The following is a 15,338-nucleotide window of genomic DNA, read 5'->3' as shown; positions in this document are numbered from 1 at the left end:
AGGATGCAGTTTTCCTCTGGAGTAAAGCTGTCTCTGCAGTGTCTTGTTCCTGTTGTAACATTTTTTTTTTAACCTGAAAGCAAACATAGGCCCATAGTTAAACCTGTCTCATTCATGGCAGCCTAGACTGATAAGTTGTTTCTCCTGTGTCCTGTTCCTTGCTGCAGCAGTATTTACAAACAAATACTGGCTCACAGTTGATCCATTCTCCCCATATCACACCTATACTAGTCACATTTAATTCATGCAAGTTCATAATAACATTTACACAAGTGTAGCAACTGTAGTAGCTGAAATGTGTCTGCCATATCAACCTGCACTGCAGTTGTTAAATGCATAGGTGTAACTGATTCCTGTTGGGGTGTGGTATTGTTAGAACTCAATGTGGCCCACGAATCAAAAAGTTTGCCCACCCCTATTAGATGAATGAACTAATCACTTCTTTGCTGCTGTTTACCTTTCCTCAACAGATTGACAGTAAAGTTGTTACCATAAAACCACTCAACACATGCATAAATCATTAAAAATGGCACCTTACATATTCAATCCTGTCATTCATAAGCTTTTAATATATTAACAACTGACATGTCTCAATGGTTCTGAATAGCAGATCTCAATAAATTATACTGCACACAGTGTTTTTTTTTAAATAATATACATTTCCTTGTCTTACTAAATCCTTTTAGGTAGTTTGCACTTTTTCCAAACTGTCTACATTAAGTGTAGTCAGCAGCCCTTGTGGGTATGTAGTCATGCATTATGTGGAATCGATTACAAATAAGTCAGAAATAAAAAAAAATGCTTTCATGAATGTTGCACACACAAATATGCAGGACTTTGATTTCCTTTATTTTTTTATTAATCTCCACAGCTGAAGTGAGAGAGAGAGAATATAAGTGAAGCCAGGTGCAGAAAAGGTTGACACTTCTGACTGAAGGTGTTTTGTGAGTAGAAATCATATATTATTATTAACATATCTTATTCAAATAATACATTTATTCCTGCAGTGACTTGTCTTTGATGAACTGATAGATGACATTAAAGAAAGATGTCAATATAGCCCAACAAGGTATTACATTAAAAATGAAGCAATTTATATACACATAACAATAAATCAATCAGTAGTTCATAAAATAATACAGAAGTAATTTATATACATAAGTTAAGAGGCATTATTACTGTGAAGTACCACCAAGGATGCAGGTAACAGTAAAAGGCTACTGTGAAAAGTACATAAATAAATGGTTATTCATTTCTGTAATTAATATGGTATACTTTACAAGCAGTTATGACTCTTTATGGTCTCTCTCTCTCTCTCTCTCTCTTTCTCTCTCTCACTCACTCTGTCTTTCTTTGTTTTCCATTTTATGTTCCTTTTTCCACATGTCCAAAGATCTGAGAGGCAACCCATCTGCATGCCTCCCAGGTGAGGGACCACTTATCACATTTTCACAGGGTCAGGGAGATAGCTTTGCCTTCTGGGCCTATTGGGGCCTGGCAATCCAGAAAGCCACCAACACCATAAGCTTTGGAACCTGGTTGAGACAGTGGTTGAGTGGGCAATGGAGAGATACCTTCAACCAATACAAACCCTCCTCCAGAGGGTGGAAGATTGACTGAGTTGGTTGGCTCCAGTAATCCATCCACTGAAGGCCTCCACCTCCACATTATAGGGATTTCCCATTGAATGTGCATTACAGAGGGGAGATAATTGAGGTCCTCTGGACTGGGAGTGTGTCCTGCACTTCAGACCTCCTCACCCTACCCTATTTGTAGCTGTCTACCATGTACATTTATTGTCTCCCACCAATTTCAGTTCACCACAACATTTCTGTCTGTCTAGTATGTCTTTTATGTTTTGTCAATTCCTTAACTCTTGCATAAGCCTCTGTCCTATATCCTCCTCCCTAACTCCTTCTCCAACTTCCTTTTTACATAAAAAAAATGAAAAGGGGGGTATATTCCCCATAAAAACATAGCACATCTTCTCTCCTACCACTTCCAGTATAACTCACTATGTCTTCCTTGTGTGAGTCCCTTGGCTCCTCTTGCTCTCATTTCCAATGTTCTCATCTTTCTCCTTTCCAGCTTATAAAAGACCCATCACTGCCCACATAAGGACACTCTTAGATTCCTTAAATAAAGCATTACATCTGTTTTGGTTTACTGCTGCAAAGCTGTGCTGAGATATGCTGAGTGCAAACACCCTTGGATAGGCCTGCGTTGGCTCGGGCATGCTAGCACATAAAATCTAAACACTTTATGTACATGTAACTTCCACCGTACATAACTACAGTTGTTTTAATACATTTTCCCTGCTGAAAATAAGTGACTCTCATGTGTGCATTCCTGTGCAGGACATGGATTTTCCATAATCAGAGCCATTCATTCATGCTTAGCTACTTTGCATATGGGCACAGTGGTGTTGTCCTTGCACTTTGGTGAATTGTGAGACTATGAATACTAACCAGTGTCTCACAAGCTGTCACAAAGAATTTATAAACATCGTTATAGAATAAAGAAAAGACATAAGATAAATGCGTAACACAGGATTCCACATTGTGCTCAGGTTTCAAAAAGCTTCATTTTTGCTTTTTAGATAATATATCATTAGAAGTAAAGGGTGGAGATTTGGAATCCCTTCTGGACAGAAAAGAAATGGAATGGCAAATACCTTTACATGCTGGCAACAGTTCTGGATTAAATGGCACCATCAGTATGAAGGGTGATTTTTTAAACTGAGAACTTTTTAGTAGCTGTGATTTGTTATAACTTTCATTAAAACTCATTTGCAGTTGGTTAGTGTGCATCATGTGATTTAAAAAAATGCTTTTACTGATGCAACAGATAGGTGAAGAACATTATTAAGGCCTAAGTTGCAAAATGACAGTAAAAAGGAAGGGTACAAGGATATTGTCTGATCTCTGCAAATTTCCTAATTCCTCCTTTATGGAAAATTACTTAAGTGAGGTCAGAGAATAAAAACAGTAGGTTTGTCTGATTTGGTAATAATATGTGTAGTGGAATGTAGATCAAATGAGGGCAGTAAAATATATAAGAATGGATAAACAAGAACAATCAAGTTCAATAAATAAAGTGCTGCTGTCAGGTTTGTATGTTCATATCTACAGAATGTTTGCATGCATTTATCTGATTTCATCTACTACAGTCAGCCAATTAAGAGACAGAGACTATGAAGTAACTTACTTTTCTGAGGAATGACTATACTTGGGACCCTGCACTATTTGGAAGATTGTTTTCTTTTCAGAGAAAAGTGATGTACTAAGTGTGCTTAAAACCTTTAAAAAAATCAACTGTACCTGCCTTGGCAGTTGCAGTAGCTAGAGGGATGTGTAAGCGAGACACTGTTGGGTGTGTGCTTTCGTCAGGCCATTCTAGAGGCCTGTTTGACTGTATACTAAACTGGGCCTTGTTCTTGGTGTGATAGGTGATGCCCACAATTCCATCAAAACAGGCAGGTTACCAAACCACACCAGAGATATACCCTATAAACGGTGAACATCAAACTTCCTTAGGCTATCTGTGATGGGAGGGTGCTGAATGGTGATATAAAATTCAGTAAACTTATTCAGAAACAGCCTCTGAAAGTTCAATGTTTTTTTAAATCTGCATGTTTATCTTTTTGATAGAGATGTAAAGTCCATGGAGCATACCTGTTGTGTCTGGTCACAGGAGTTGCTTCCCCATCTGGGATAAGCTCAGCAACAGATCCATCATTTGTGTTTAGTTTCTGAAAGAGTCGAAAGTTTGGGTTAGAAACCATGGCTTAAAATAAAATTCATGACTTTCAAGGCAGAATTCTGAAACAATCAGCTCAAATTCAGAAGGAAATGGTTCTACTGCTTCAAATTATTTTACGTATATTTTTATTATATGCAAATAACACACAGCGCAGGCCACAAATATCATGCATCGTTTTGAAAAATGAAAATGGGATCCAGATTAATTCGGATGCAATTAGTAAAGTAACGATTTTATGACAGAAGCACTAAGACCTGATCTGGAAATGTGTGAATGCTTTAAAGTTGTAATGTGATTATAGCTCCATACTTAATTAACAAAGCAGTCAACAGTTTGTGACACGCAATTAACTATATTCCTATCAACATAGCTTCAAATTATTTATATATTTGCTAAACATGGCAGAGAGTGAAGTGAGGTGGGGGAGGGGGGGGTTAGCTGGGCTGTACAACAAACTTCCCATCCTTGACTGGTACCATATGCAGTACAACATTAATGTGAAGTACAAAAGAGAAAAATACAGCTGACAAAATCAGAAAACACAGTATTTTAAAAAGCATGACTCAAAGTTAGGCAGACATGTTTAGTAATCATTCACTGTTCACTAGACTACTAGTTAAATATGTCAGAGAGAGGCTATTTATATACAGTGGATATAAAATGTTTACATATCCCTGTTAAAATGCCAGGTTTTTGTGATATAAAAAAATGAGACCACAATAAATCATTTCAAAACTTTTCCCACCTTTAATGTGACCTATGACCTGTACAATTCAATTGAAAAACAAACAAATCTGTTAGGGGGAAAAATATAAAAAATAAAAAAATGTATAATAAGCTGGTTGCATAAGTGCGCACACCCTTAAACTAATACTTTGTTGAAGCACCTTTTTATTTAATTACAGCATTCAGTCTTCTTGGGTACACACCTGCCATCAATTAAAGAGACTCTGATTAACCCCAAATAAAGTTCAGCTATTCTAGTAGGATTTTCCTGACATTTACTCAATTGCCTGCTACAGTAAAAGCCATGGTTCACAGAGAGCTTACAAAACATCAAAGGGATCACATTGTTGAAAGGTATCAGTCAGGAGAAGGGTACAAAAAATTTTCCACAGCATGGATATACCATGGAACACAGTGAAGGCAGTCATCAAAAAGTGGAGAAAATATGGGACAATAGTAATATTGCAAAGAACTGGACGTCCCTCCAAAATTGATGAAAAGACAAAATGAAAACTGGTCAGGGAGGCTGCCAAGAGACGTACAGCAACATTGAAGGAGCTGCAGGAATTTCTGGCAAGTACTGGTTGTGTACTACATGTGACAACAATCTCCCGTATTCTACATATGTCTGGCTATGGGGTAGGGTTCCAAGATGGAAGCCTTTTCTTACACAAAAAACATCCAAGCCTGGTGAAAATTTCCAAAACAGTACATCAAGTCTCCCAAAAGCATGTGGAAAAATGTGTTATGGTCTGATAAGACAAAGGTTGAACTTTTTGGCCATAATTCCAAAAGGTACGTTTGGTGCAAAAACAACACTTTGCATCACCAAAAGAACACCATCCCCATGGTGAAGCACACTGGTGGCAGTATCATGCTTTGGGATTGTTTTTTTCTTTTGGAAATGGGGCTTTAGTCAAGGCGGAGGGAATTATGTACAGTTCCAAGTACCAGTCACTTTTGGCCCAAAACCTTCAGGTGGCTGCTAGAAAGCTGAAGATGAAGAGGAATTTCAAATTTCAACATGACAATGACCCCGCGCAAACATCCAAATCAACAAAAGAATGGCTTCAACAGAAGAAAATTAAAGTTTTGGAATGGCCCAGCCAGAGCCCAGACCTAAATCCAATAGAAAATCTGAGGGGTGACCTGAAGAGGGCTGTGCACAAGAGATGCCCTCGCAATCTGACAGATTTGGAGTGCTTTTGCAAGGAAGAGTGGGCAAATATTGCCAAGTCAAGATGTGCCATGCTGATAGACTCCTACTCAAGAAGACTGAATGTTGTAATTAAATCAAAAGGTGCTTGAACAAAGTATTAGATTAAGGCTGTGCACATTTATGCGACCAGCTTATTGCATGTTTTTTTATTTTTTATATTTTTTCCCCTAACAGATTTGTTTGTTTCCCAATTGAATTATACAGGTTATAGGTCACATTATAGGTGGAAAAAGTTTTGAAATGATTTATTGTGGTCTCATTTTTTTATATCATAAAAACTTGGCATTTTAACAGGGGTATGTAAACTTTTTATATCTACTGTATGTTCAGGTCAATATACAGTCATACATCTTAACTGATGTCAATTTTCTTTCATTCCTCAACAACTGGGTTTGGATCCGACCCTCGGATCTGACTCAACCGCTTTTTACAGCTAGTGGCCACTTGAACTCCTGAGCTCCTCCCTTACCCACAATGCTCTATGCCAAACATACCTCAGATCTTGTTTGCTACTTCTGGGTATTGACATGGTTGCTTTGAGTTGATGAAATTTTTCAGTTAAGTGAGCTATTTAGTTACATCTCTACAGTTTCTTACCTTCTACTTTACATATATATATATATAGGTATATCCTCCCTACCTACACTGATTTAGCACTGTTGGTATTTATTTCTATCCCCTTCCCTCTCATACCATTCATACCATTATTGGTAGTTTCTTCCCTTTCCTTTTTATACCATCGTTGGTAGCTTCTCTATCTTTCTTTATTCCTTTAGAGAGATTTACAGTAAAAATGGCAGAAAAGCTTTCAAGCTCCAGAAAATATAAGCAATGTGTGCATAAATTTCCCTTGTCTGATTCACATGATTTGTGCATTTATTGCTTAGGCCCTGATCATTTAAATTGACTGTGACATCTGTAAGTCATTTAACCTTCAAGCGATTGCAGGTCACAATTGCAGAACACAAAAAAAGTTAATTCTGAAAGATCTATTCCCCACAACCTCTTCAGAGTCATTATCTGGGGCTCCACCCCTAAACAGGACAAGAAAGAGCACAGGTAAAGGTTGTCGGGTTCATCTGGATCTTCTACTCCATCCTCAGATCCGACAATGGAGCCAGCTCGAAAACTCTAAAAAGTCGGAACTGAAGTTTGAATCTTTGGATCATTCAGTGTTGGATATCTGATCTGCTTCCTCTGATCCAATAACTTTGGATCCAGAGCACTTATCCTGAACAAGGTATGCATCTTCCTTGGATCCTCTGCCTTCCAGAGTACCATCCCTGTTCTTGGAGAGATGCCAGTCTTCCAGTTCCCCATCAATAGCCTTATCCTCTCGTTCTTCCAGAAGTCTTCATAGGTTCATAGGTTCATAGGTCACTACTAAGCTAACTGCCCTTGCGAGCCATTTTAATCCTAGCCAATTATCCCTTGTGAGACTCAAACCCTGCACCTTGTGTTGTAAGGCAAACACCTTAACCATTAGGCCACCCTTCCAAACCTGACAGAAGCTGACATGGATAGGATGATGAGGAAGTTTCTCTTGGCACAGATTCAGATTGGAGTTCTCCAGGCTATTACCTCTTCGAGTCAGGTGGCCTTCTTGAGTACTATACTGCCCATCTCAGCTCTTTCTCTGATCTGACTTGTGGATTCAGATCCCTTGGATCCAAGCCTTCCAGAACTGTGTGTGTCGGATCCAAAGATTATGGCATCTTCAGCTCCAATACATTCTTTGAGTGCACCAGCTCCAAGCATGTTGGAGCTGGATAACTATCACAGCTGAAGCACTATTGTCAGGTCAGAGGCATTAGAGTCAACTATAAAGTTGTCGGAGCTGTCTCTGCCCCTCAGAGCCACAGCACTGGACAGCTCAGCTGTGACATCTGGCTTGGGTGGACTGTCTTCAGGTCAGAGAGAGACAATGGTTTGGAAGCATGTCATCTCGGCTCCATCAGCCTCCTTTGCCCTGTAGCACTCTTCCTTTGAGGTGGTAGACACAGTGTTCTCTGCTTCTGGAGGATGGATGGTTCCACCCACCTCGGCTCTCCCTTCTTGATCCTATACATCTCTGTGCCTTGAGTCTCTTCATTCTACTCCACAGGGACAGCCAGTCCAAAGTCACCAGGCTATTCAACAGGATATGCTTATATCGTCTGATATTTGTCCGGAACATCCCACCAAAGAAGTCCTTAGGAAGAGAAACTGCAAGAGGAGGCACTTAGAGTTTTCTCAAAAGTTGGTCACTGAAGATACCAATTTTGATGAGAGGGGAAAAGTCCTCAAGATCACCAGCTGATGATGTCTCCTTTGGAGACATTCTAGAGATCCTCAAACAAAGGGGTGGTTGGTCTACTGTTAACCCTTCTCAAGAAGAATCAGCATTTCTGGAAGCTTTTGGGCTGGCCCATCCACCGCTTGGGTAACTCTACCCACTGATGAGCTCATTGATTTGATCTCTAGGTGGGTGTAGAAGGAATCTGATGCTGTTGAGCCAATCTCCAAGAGACCAGACAGGATACTGGTACCACCAAAAGGAAGAGAGTTGTGTAGCAAGGGAGTACCAGTATATGGCATGGCCGTGGCAGTGGCCAGAAAAAAAGAACTCGTGGAACAGAGTTCTTCCATCCATCCCTCTAACAGAGAGTCCAGGGCATTGGACAGATTTGGGAAGTGTGCTTATGCTTCAGCAACCTTTGCACTTATCTGGTACATTTCACCAAATTGCAGAGGTACTTGATTAAGGAACTCTCCAAATCCCTCTCTGGGACAAGTACTTCTGAGATACAGAGCTCTTTTAACTCACAGCTGGCTATCCTACAGTCCATCATGAATTTGTTCATGAGGCTCATTTCACACGCAGCTGATGGTACCTCAAGGGTAGTGGGTTCAAGCATTTCCATTAGGAGGCATCCCTGTATGCACTTATGTGATTTTGCAGTGCTCTTCAATTCCTTATTTGTCAATGCACCTTTTGACAGCAGTTCGTTGTTTGGCCTTAAGGTGAAGGACACACTCGCCAGGTGTGAGCAAGATGGAAAAACACTCTGTGCAGTGGGTATACATTTTTTGACTCCTCAAAGAACCTTTTCTAGGAATCAACAAGGTGGTCCAAAGACATGGTTCAGAAAGTCCCAGGGTCCTCCTTTCCAAGATCCACGTGGAGATAGTTCCCCCAGGGGTGGGTGGGGGGGACTCAAACGGAAGATGCCGCCCACATGGCAGAGGAGGCCCACAGAAACAGAGGTCCAGAGATTCTTTATCTGATAAACCCTATCAGTACTCTGGAAAGAAGGCCCAATTGTCCACCTCTGGAGGTAGTCAGGGGTCATCTATTCCTGCACCAGAGAGCCTGGCTAGACATTACAAAAGATATGTGGGTACAGAGGATTATTTCCAGAGGTTAGATAATTCCCTTTTCCCTACCCCTTCCTTTGACAGTAAACAAAATTCCTGATGTTCCACCCCACCTGAGGAAAGCAGCAGCACTAGAAATAAAAAAGCTTCTACAAAAAGAGCCATCCAAGTGGTCCCCCAGAGGTCACCCCAGACCAGACAGAATCCGTAACTTACTCAAGATTCTTTTTAGTGCCAAAGAAAACAGGGGACTTGAGACTAATTTTGGATCTCAGCAAACTGAACAAATTGGTTCATTATACAAAGTTTCTGATGGTCACAGTTCAGTCCATTTTGTCTTTCCCGCTCAAGGATGACTGGATGTGCTCAGTAGATCTTCAGGATGCATACTATCACATAAAAATGAACAGGTGAGCCAAAAGATACCTAGACTTCCGGTTGAGAGCCAGTCATTACCAGTTTAAAGCTCTGCCCTTTGGCCTCACCACAGTCCCCCAGGGTGTTCACCAAATGCATGGCGGTAGTAGCAGCTCATTTGAGGCTGCAGGAATTCTGGTGTTTCCATATTTGGATGACTGGCTTATAAGCACTATGAACAGGCATCTCCTGATAAAAGCTTGAGATTATGTACTCCAGATTTGTCCTCATCTAGGATTTACCATCAATCACAACAAATCTCAGCTAGAACCAACTCAGACACTAGAGTTTATAGGGGCTTTGTCGAATACAGTATCAGTAAAAGCCTCCCTTCCTTTATCAAGGGTTCAAACTATCCAATTTCAAGATAAAAAAAATAATTCAGAATTCTTCTCTATCATCTCATTTGATTCTACAAGCCTTGGGGGTCAATGTCAGCTGTAGTAGTTCTAGTACTGTTATCAAGATATCACATGAGAATTCTTCAATGGACTCAAGCAACTCAGTGGTCTGTTCTACATCAACCAATGTCCACCCAGATCAGAATAACTCAGGCATGCAAAAAATAGCTATTGTAGTGGATGCATTCAGATCAGATATTACGAGGTCATCCCTTTATTCACCCCAAGACAAAGCCATAGTGATCACAGATGCTTCGCAGATAGGGTGGGGAGGGGGGACTTTTTGGAAAAGACAATCCAAGGCACATGGTCCCTCTAAGAGGCCAACGCACATATCAATGTCCTGGAAATAACAGCAGTACTCCTAGTGTTGCAGGCTTTTCAAGACTCTCCCTTCCAGAACTATTGCAATTCAGAAAGGACAATATGTCGGTGGTAATGTACATAAACAAACAATGATGGAGCAGATCGTATCCCTTGTGTTGAAAAGCTGTGAGAGTGTAGCAATGGGCAATCTCATCCAATCAATTTCTGATAGCAACACCCACTGAGGAAATCCAGTGTAATAGCAAACAAGTTCAGCAGGTCCATTTTGTTACCTCATGAGTGGTCTGTCAACACGAAAGTTGTGGAAAATATATTCCGCCAATGGGGCCAACTTTGCTTCAACCTCTTTGCATCTCTCCTGAACAAGTGCAGCAGGTTCTTTGCCCTGATTTCCCTGCTGGGGGAATCACCAAGAGATGGTCTCCTTCACGACTGGCCCCCTGGTCTCCTATATGCGTATCCTCCAACCCTCTTAATCACCAACTTTCTCCAGAAAGCATCTTGATTGAAGAGCAACATCATCCTCATTGCCCTTTATTGGCCTTGTCAGATTTGATTCCCCTTTCTTTGGCCTCATCTAGTTCAACCACCATGGTTTCTGGATCCAATTCCAGACCTCCAACAGACATGATTCACCTGGACACTTCAGGCCTAAAGCTGACTGCATGGTTTCTCCACTTCGTGATAGCCAGGCAACCTAGACTCTCCTCCCCCATCCATCATATACTTTTATCTTCCCAAAAGCTTCCACTAGAAAGATTTACAGAAGTAAGTGGAAAAGATTTGTTTTTTTTTTTTTTTTGGAAACAGCAAAAATATATTGACCTTTTTTCAGCACCAATACATAATGTTCTTGAGTTCCTGACTTCAATCTTTAATGAAACGGCTAGTTCATCAACTGTTAAAAGTACAACTAGCTGCCATTTCAAATTTTCATATAGGAATTATCAATTCTACCTCTGCTATCACAAAACTTTGTAAGGCCTTTATAAGGGGTACCCTTCTTCTGAAACCACCTTTTAAAGATCCAACTCCACCATGGGATTTAAATTTACAAGCTTTGACCAAATCTCTCTTTGAATCATCAGCAAAATGTGATCTAAAGTTTTTAACTTGAAAAACTATCTTCTTGAAAGCTACGACCTCTGCTTCAAGACTTTATGAACTTCAAGCCTCGTCTTCTAATCCTTCTTATTTAATATTCCATAAAGATAAAGTAGAACTATGAACCAATCTTTCCTTTTTTCCTAAGGTGGTGTCAGAATTCAACATCAATCAGTCCATTATTCCACTTTTCTTTTTTCTTTCCAAATTTTAAAAACAAAGTTGAATACATGTTATATTTGTTCGATGTTCACAGACAGTTACATTTCTTTTTGTATAGAACAAAGAATTTCAGAAAAACAAATCAATTGCTTGTTTCTTTTGTAGAATCGAAGTTAGGCAAGCCAGTTGCAAAATAGCCAAATGGCTGACTGATTTAATTTCCTTTGTCTATAACAAATTTGGCTTTTCTTTGCCAAAACCTTTGAGAGCCTATTCAACCAAGTCCATGGCAACAACATCAATATTTTTAACCAGGTCTTCCATAGGTTCATAGGTTGGTACTAGGCTATCGGCCCGAGGGCCTATACAAGCCTAGCCATAACAATTCCCTGGATATTTCTTCCCACAATATTTACTTCTCTGGACCCCTGTCTAGCAGGGTGACTGACATGATCCCTGGGGTGAATTTCCTATCTCCCATCCAATTATCAAGGTTCCTTTTAAAGAGGGCCAAGGAGGCGCTCTGCTTGACATGTATGGGCAGTCTATTCCAGAGTATAGGGAGTCTCTGGGTTAGGAACCTATCCCTCCAGCATGTTTTGTTCACTGTGATGACAAGGTTTAGATCCCAGGAGCATGTGGCTCTGAGGGATTGCGATTTCTTTAAGTGGAGCATGTCCAACAGCTCAGGGTTTGACATGGCCTTGTATGTTAAGCAGAGATCTTCTCTGAGTAGACGATATGCCACAGAGTATAGCTGGAGTTTTTTAGACGGTCAGCATATGGCATCTGCTTTAGGCCTGTGATTCTTTTAGTGAGGTATTTCTGTGGCCTTTCCAGCTGTTGCAGATGTCTTGTGAGGTACATACCAAATGGGGCATTATACTCTATAATGGGTCTAATGAGGGATGAGTACAGTGGGACAATGACCTCCTTTTTTTCTGGATGAAAAGCCCTTAGTGATGAGGTGTGCCACATAGAAGGATTTCCTGACTGTTGTGGCGATGTGGTTATCGAAAGTGAGACCACTGTCCACCTGTCCCTAAGTCTCTCATCAGACTTTTGATGTTTCGTGTACTGCCACCTATGTGGTAATTTATGGGTACATGTTTTTTTCAAAGGGGATAAATATACATTTCTTGGCATTAAGCTTGAGCCCATGGCTCTGGCACCAGGCATTTGTTTCTGTAAGGCCCTTTTGTAGAATATCCACATCATTTGGGGATTCAGTAATGGCTCCCAGTTTACAGTCATCTGCGAACTTTGTAAGTCAGAGTCCCTTAGTGTTGGCCTGTACTTCAGAGAAGTAGATGCCAAACAAGAGTGGTCCCAGGACTGAACCCTGAGATACTCCACTTGTCACTTGTCTGGAGCTGGATTTGGAGTCGGCTACTTTTACAGTCTGGGCTCTGTCAGTAAGCCAGTTGGCAACCCATCGAGTGACATAGGGATTTATGCCCAGCTTAGTAAGTTTATCTATGATTCCAGAGTGGGGGATGGTGTCGAAGGCCTTGGTGAGGTCCAGATAGGCTGTGTGGACCACCTTACCCTCATCCACAGCTCTGGAGACTGACCGAAGAAGTCAATCAGGTTCAGGAGACAAGATCGGCCCTTCACAATCCCAAACTGGGTGGGGTCCAGTGTTTGAAGGTTGCCAATGTCTTTGTTTATAAGTTCCATGATAATGCGTTCCATGCCCTTGCAGATCAGGCTTGTCAGACTGATGGGATGGTAGTTCCAGGGATCCAAGGTAGATCCCCCCTTGTGGAGTGGGATAACTGTAGCTGTGCGCCACTCAGTAGGCACGAAGCCTGAGGTGAGGCTATGATTAAACATGACACTTAGGTGAGGTGCCAGTTCATTTGTAGTTGATGTAGTACACAGCCTGGGATGTCATCTGGTCCCATGGATGCTGTATTCTTAGCTTTGGGGAGTGCAGTTTCTACCTGTGTGACTGTAATTACCGGAATTAGGCAATCTTTTGGTATTGAGATGGGCACTTTAGGGGGTGAGAGGGGGGGTGAAGTTGGCACTAAATTGATCTGCCAGGATATTGGCAATATCCTTGGATCAGTATATTTAATGCCATTCTGTTGTAGTTCAGAGCAGATCTGAGCATTGCCATTTAGATTCTTGACATAACTATAGAATGCCTTGTGGTTGTCTTTGGAATATTTGGCAATTTTTTTTCGTAACTAGTTTTTGAGAATTTTATGAGGGCTCTCAGCTTTTTACTGAGGCTGGTGAGGGAGTTTTTTGCATCCTGGGATTTTCCTCTTTTCTGCAACAGTTTCTTCCTTCTGTTGTATAGTTTGTTTATAGCAGGGGACCACCAGATTGTCTTCCTTTTTTTGGAGGATGCTGGCTTATTGTTTTAGATGACAATTAGATGGACGATATCTGTGTGGCTGCAACTTGGGCTAATCCTCATACCTTTATTACTCATTACAAACTGGATCTGGTCTCAAAGGGAAGAGCAGCCTTGGCACAACAATGCTCAGGAATATCTTTTGTTAGAGTCCACCCAGGATTCAGCAAACTGGGGACTCTGTCCCACTTACTGAGGAACGAATGAAAGTTTACCACATCAGATAAAGAAGTTATGTACTCATTATAACATTACATGTTTTTTGTCCACATTCAATCTTCCTCAGTTACTCTCCCATTAACCATCTGACTTTTTATTAACTTCTGGAAGAATGAGAAAGTTATAAGGGACCATGTTCTCTTGGTTAAGCTACAGATATTGGTTTTATCAATGTGCAAAATTTTTTCTTCTAAAACAATAAGCCAGCAAACAGGATCTGAGGTATGTTAGGGCATACAACATTATGGGTAATGGAGAATGTTGAGAATTCTAGTGTGCACAAGCTGTAAAAAATGGATGATCCAAAGGTTGGATCTCAACCCAATTGTTGAGGAATGAATGAAAATGGATAACACAGATGAAATGTTATGGTGAGTACATAACTTCTTTTTTTACATAACTCACAGACAAAGAGATGTACTCACATGTGCACACACACACACACACACACACACACACACACACACACACACACACACACACACACACACACACACACACACACACACACACACACACACACACACACACACACACACAGCTTCATATCAAATGCTTGAATGACAAATGAAGGAAAAACATTTGATCAACTACAAAATGAAAAATAATATATGATCAACATTTTGAATGGAAGAATAAAGGAACATTTGAATTTCTGGTAAACAGATGAGTAAGCAAACAAATACAACACAAAAGTACAAACCATTTTAAAAAGTGCTTAATATATTTTTGTAGAGGGTATACGTCTGCACTCCTTATTGGAGGGCTGCAACCTCATATCTATGCATACAAGACATATATATATATATCTACAGTATATATATATATATATATATATATATATATATATATATATATATATATATATATATATATATGCAGAGAGAGAGATAAAGATATAGATAGATATATACTAAGCCTAAAGGTCACACAATATTGGAGATATGTGCTAATTCAAGTTATCAAAATAAGCAACTTTTACATTTATTACAAGTGGTTGTGAGCACATAGTGTGTATGTAGGGCTCTGGGGGTATAACTACTTACACTGGGGGGTCTAGGGAGGCACAACCCTATTCCCTACTATAAAATATTTTAAATTTTTTTATATAAGTATTTGGAGTTTTGACATTTGACAAATATCATATTTAAGGAACACAATGCAAATATCAAAAAAATGGAAATATAAATGATGTCTACTCCAGCCCTTCCACTTAATACAAATGAAATTAGAAAATTATTTGAACTTATATTGTTATATTTTCAATTTGAGTACA

The 15,338-nt window shown here is 40.1% G+C and overlaps 1 protein-coding gene across 4 annotated transcripts in view; it reads right to left on the bottom strand.

Annotated features, from left to right (window-relative positions):
• Positions 1 to 15,338, bottom strand: part of LOC122793445 (probable E3 ubiquitin-protein ligase HERC4) — a 1,684,714-nt gene that overhangs the window by 70,420 nt on the left and 1,598,956 nt on the right. For all 4 annotated transcript variants that reach the window (XM_044061446.1, XM_044061448.1, XM_044061445.1 and 1 more), the window contains one exon: positions 3,675 to 3,751. In XM_044061446.1, the coding sequence (XP_043917381.1) occupies positions 3,675 to 3,751 (77 nt within the window). The remainder of the gene's footprint in view (positions 1 to 3,674; positions 3,752 to 15,338) is intronic.

This window comes from Protopterus annectens, chromosome 2.part0, assembly GCF_019279795.1.
Source record: "Protopterus annectens isolate FY-2018-M chromosome 2.part0, PAN1.0, whole genome shotgun sequence".
Lineage (NCBI taxonomy): Eukaryota > Metazoa > Chordata > Ceratodontiformes > Protopteridae > Protopterus > Protopterus annectens.
This window is presented reverse-complemented; position numbering and strand designations above follow the sequence as displayed.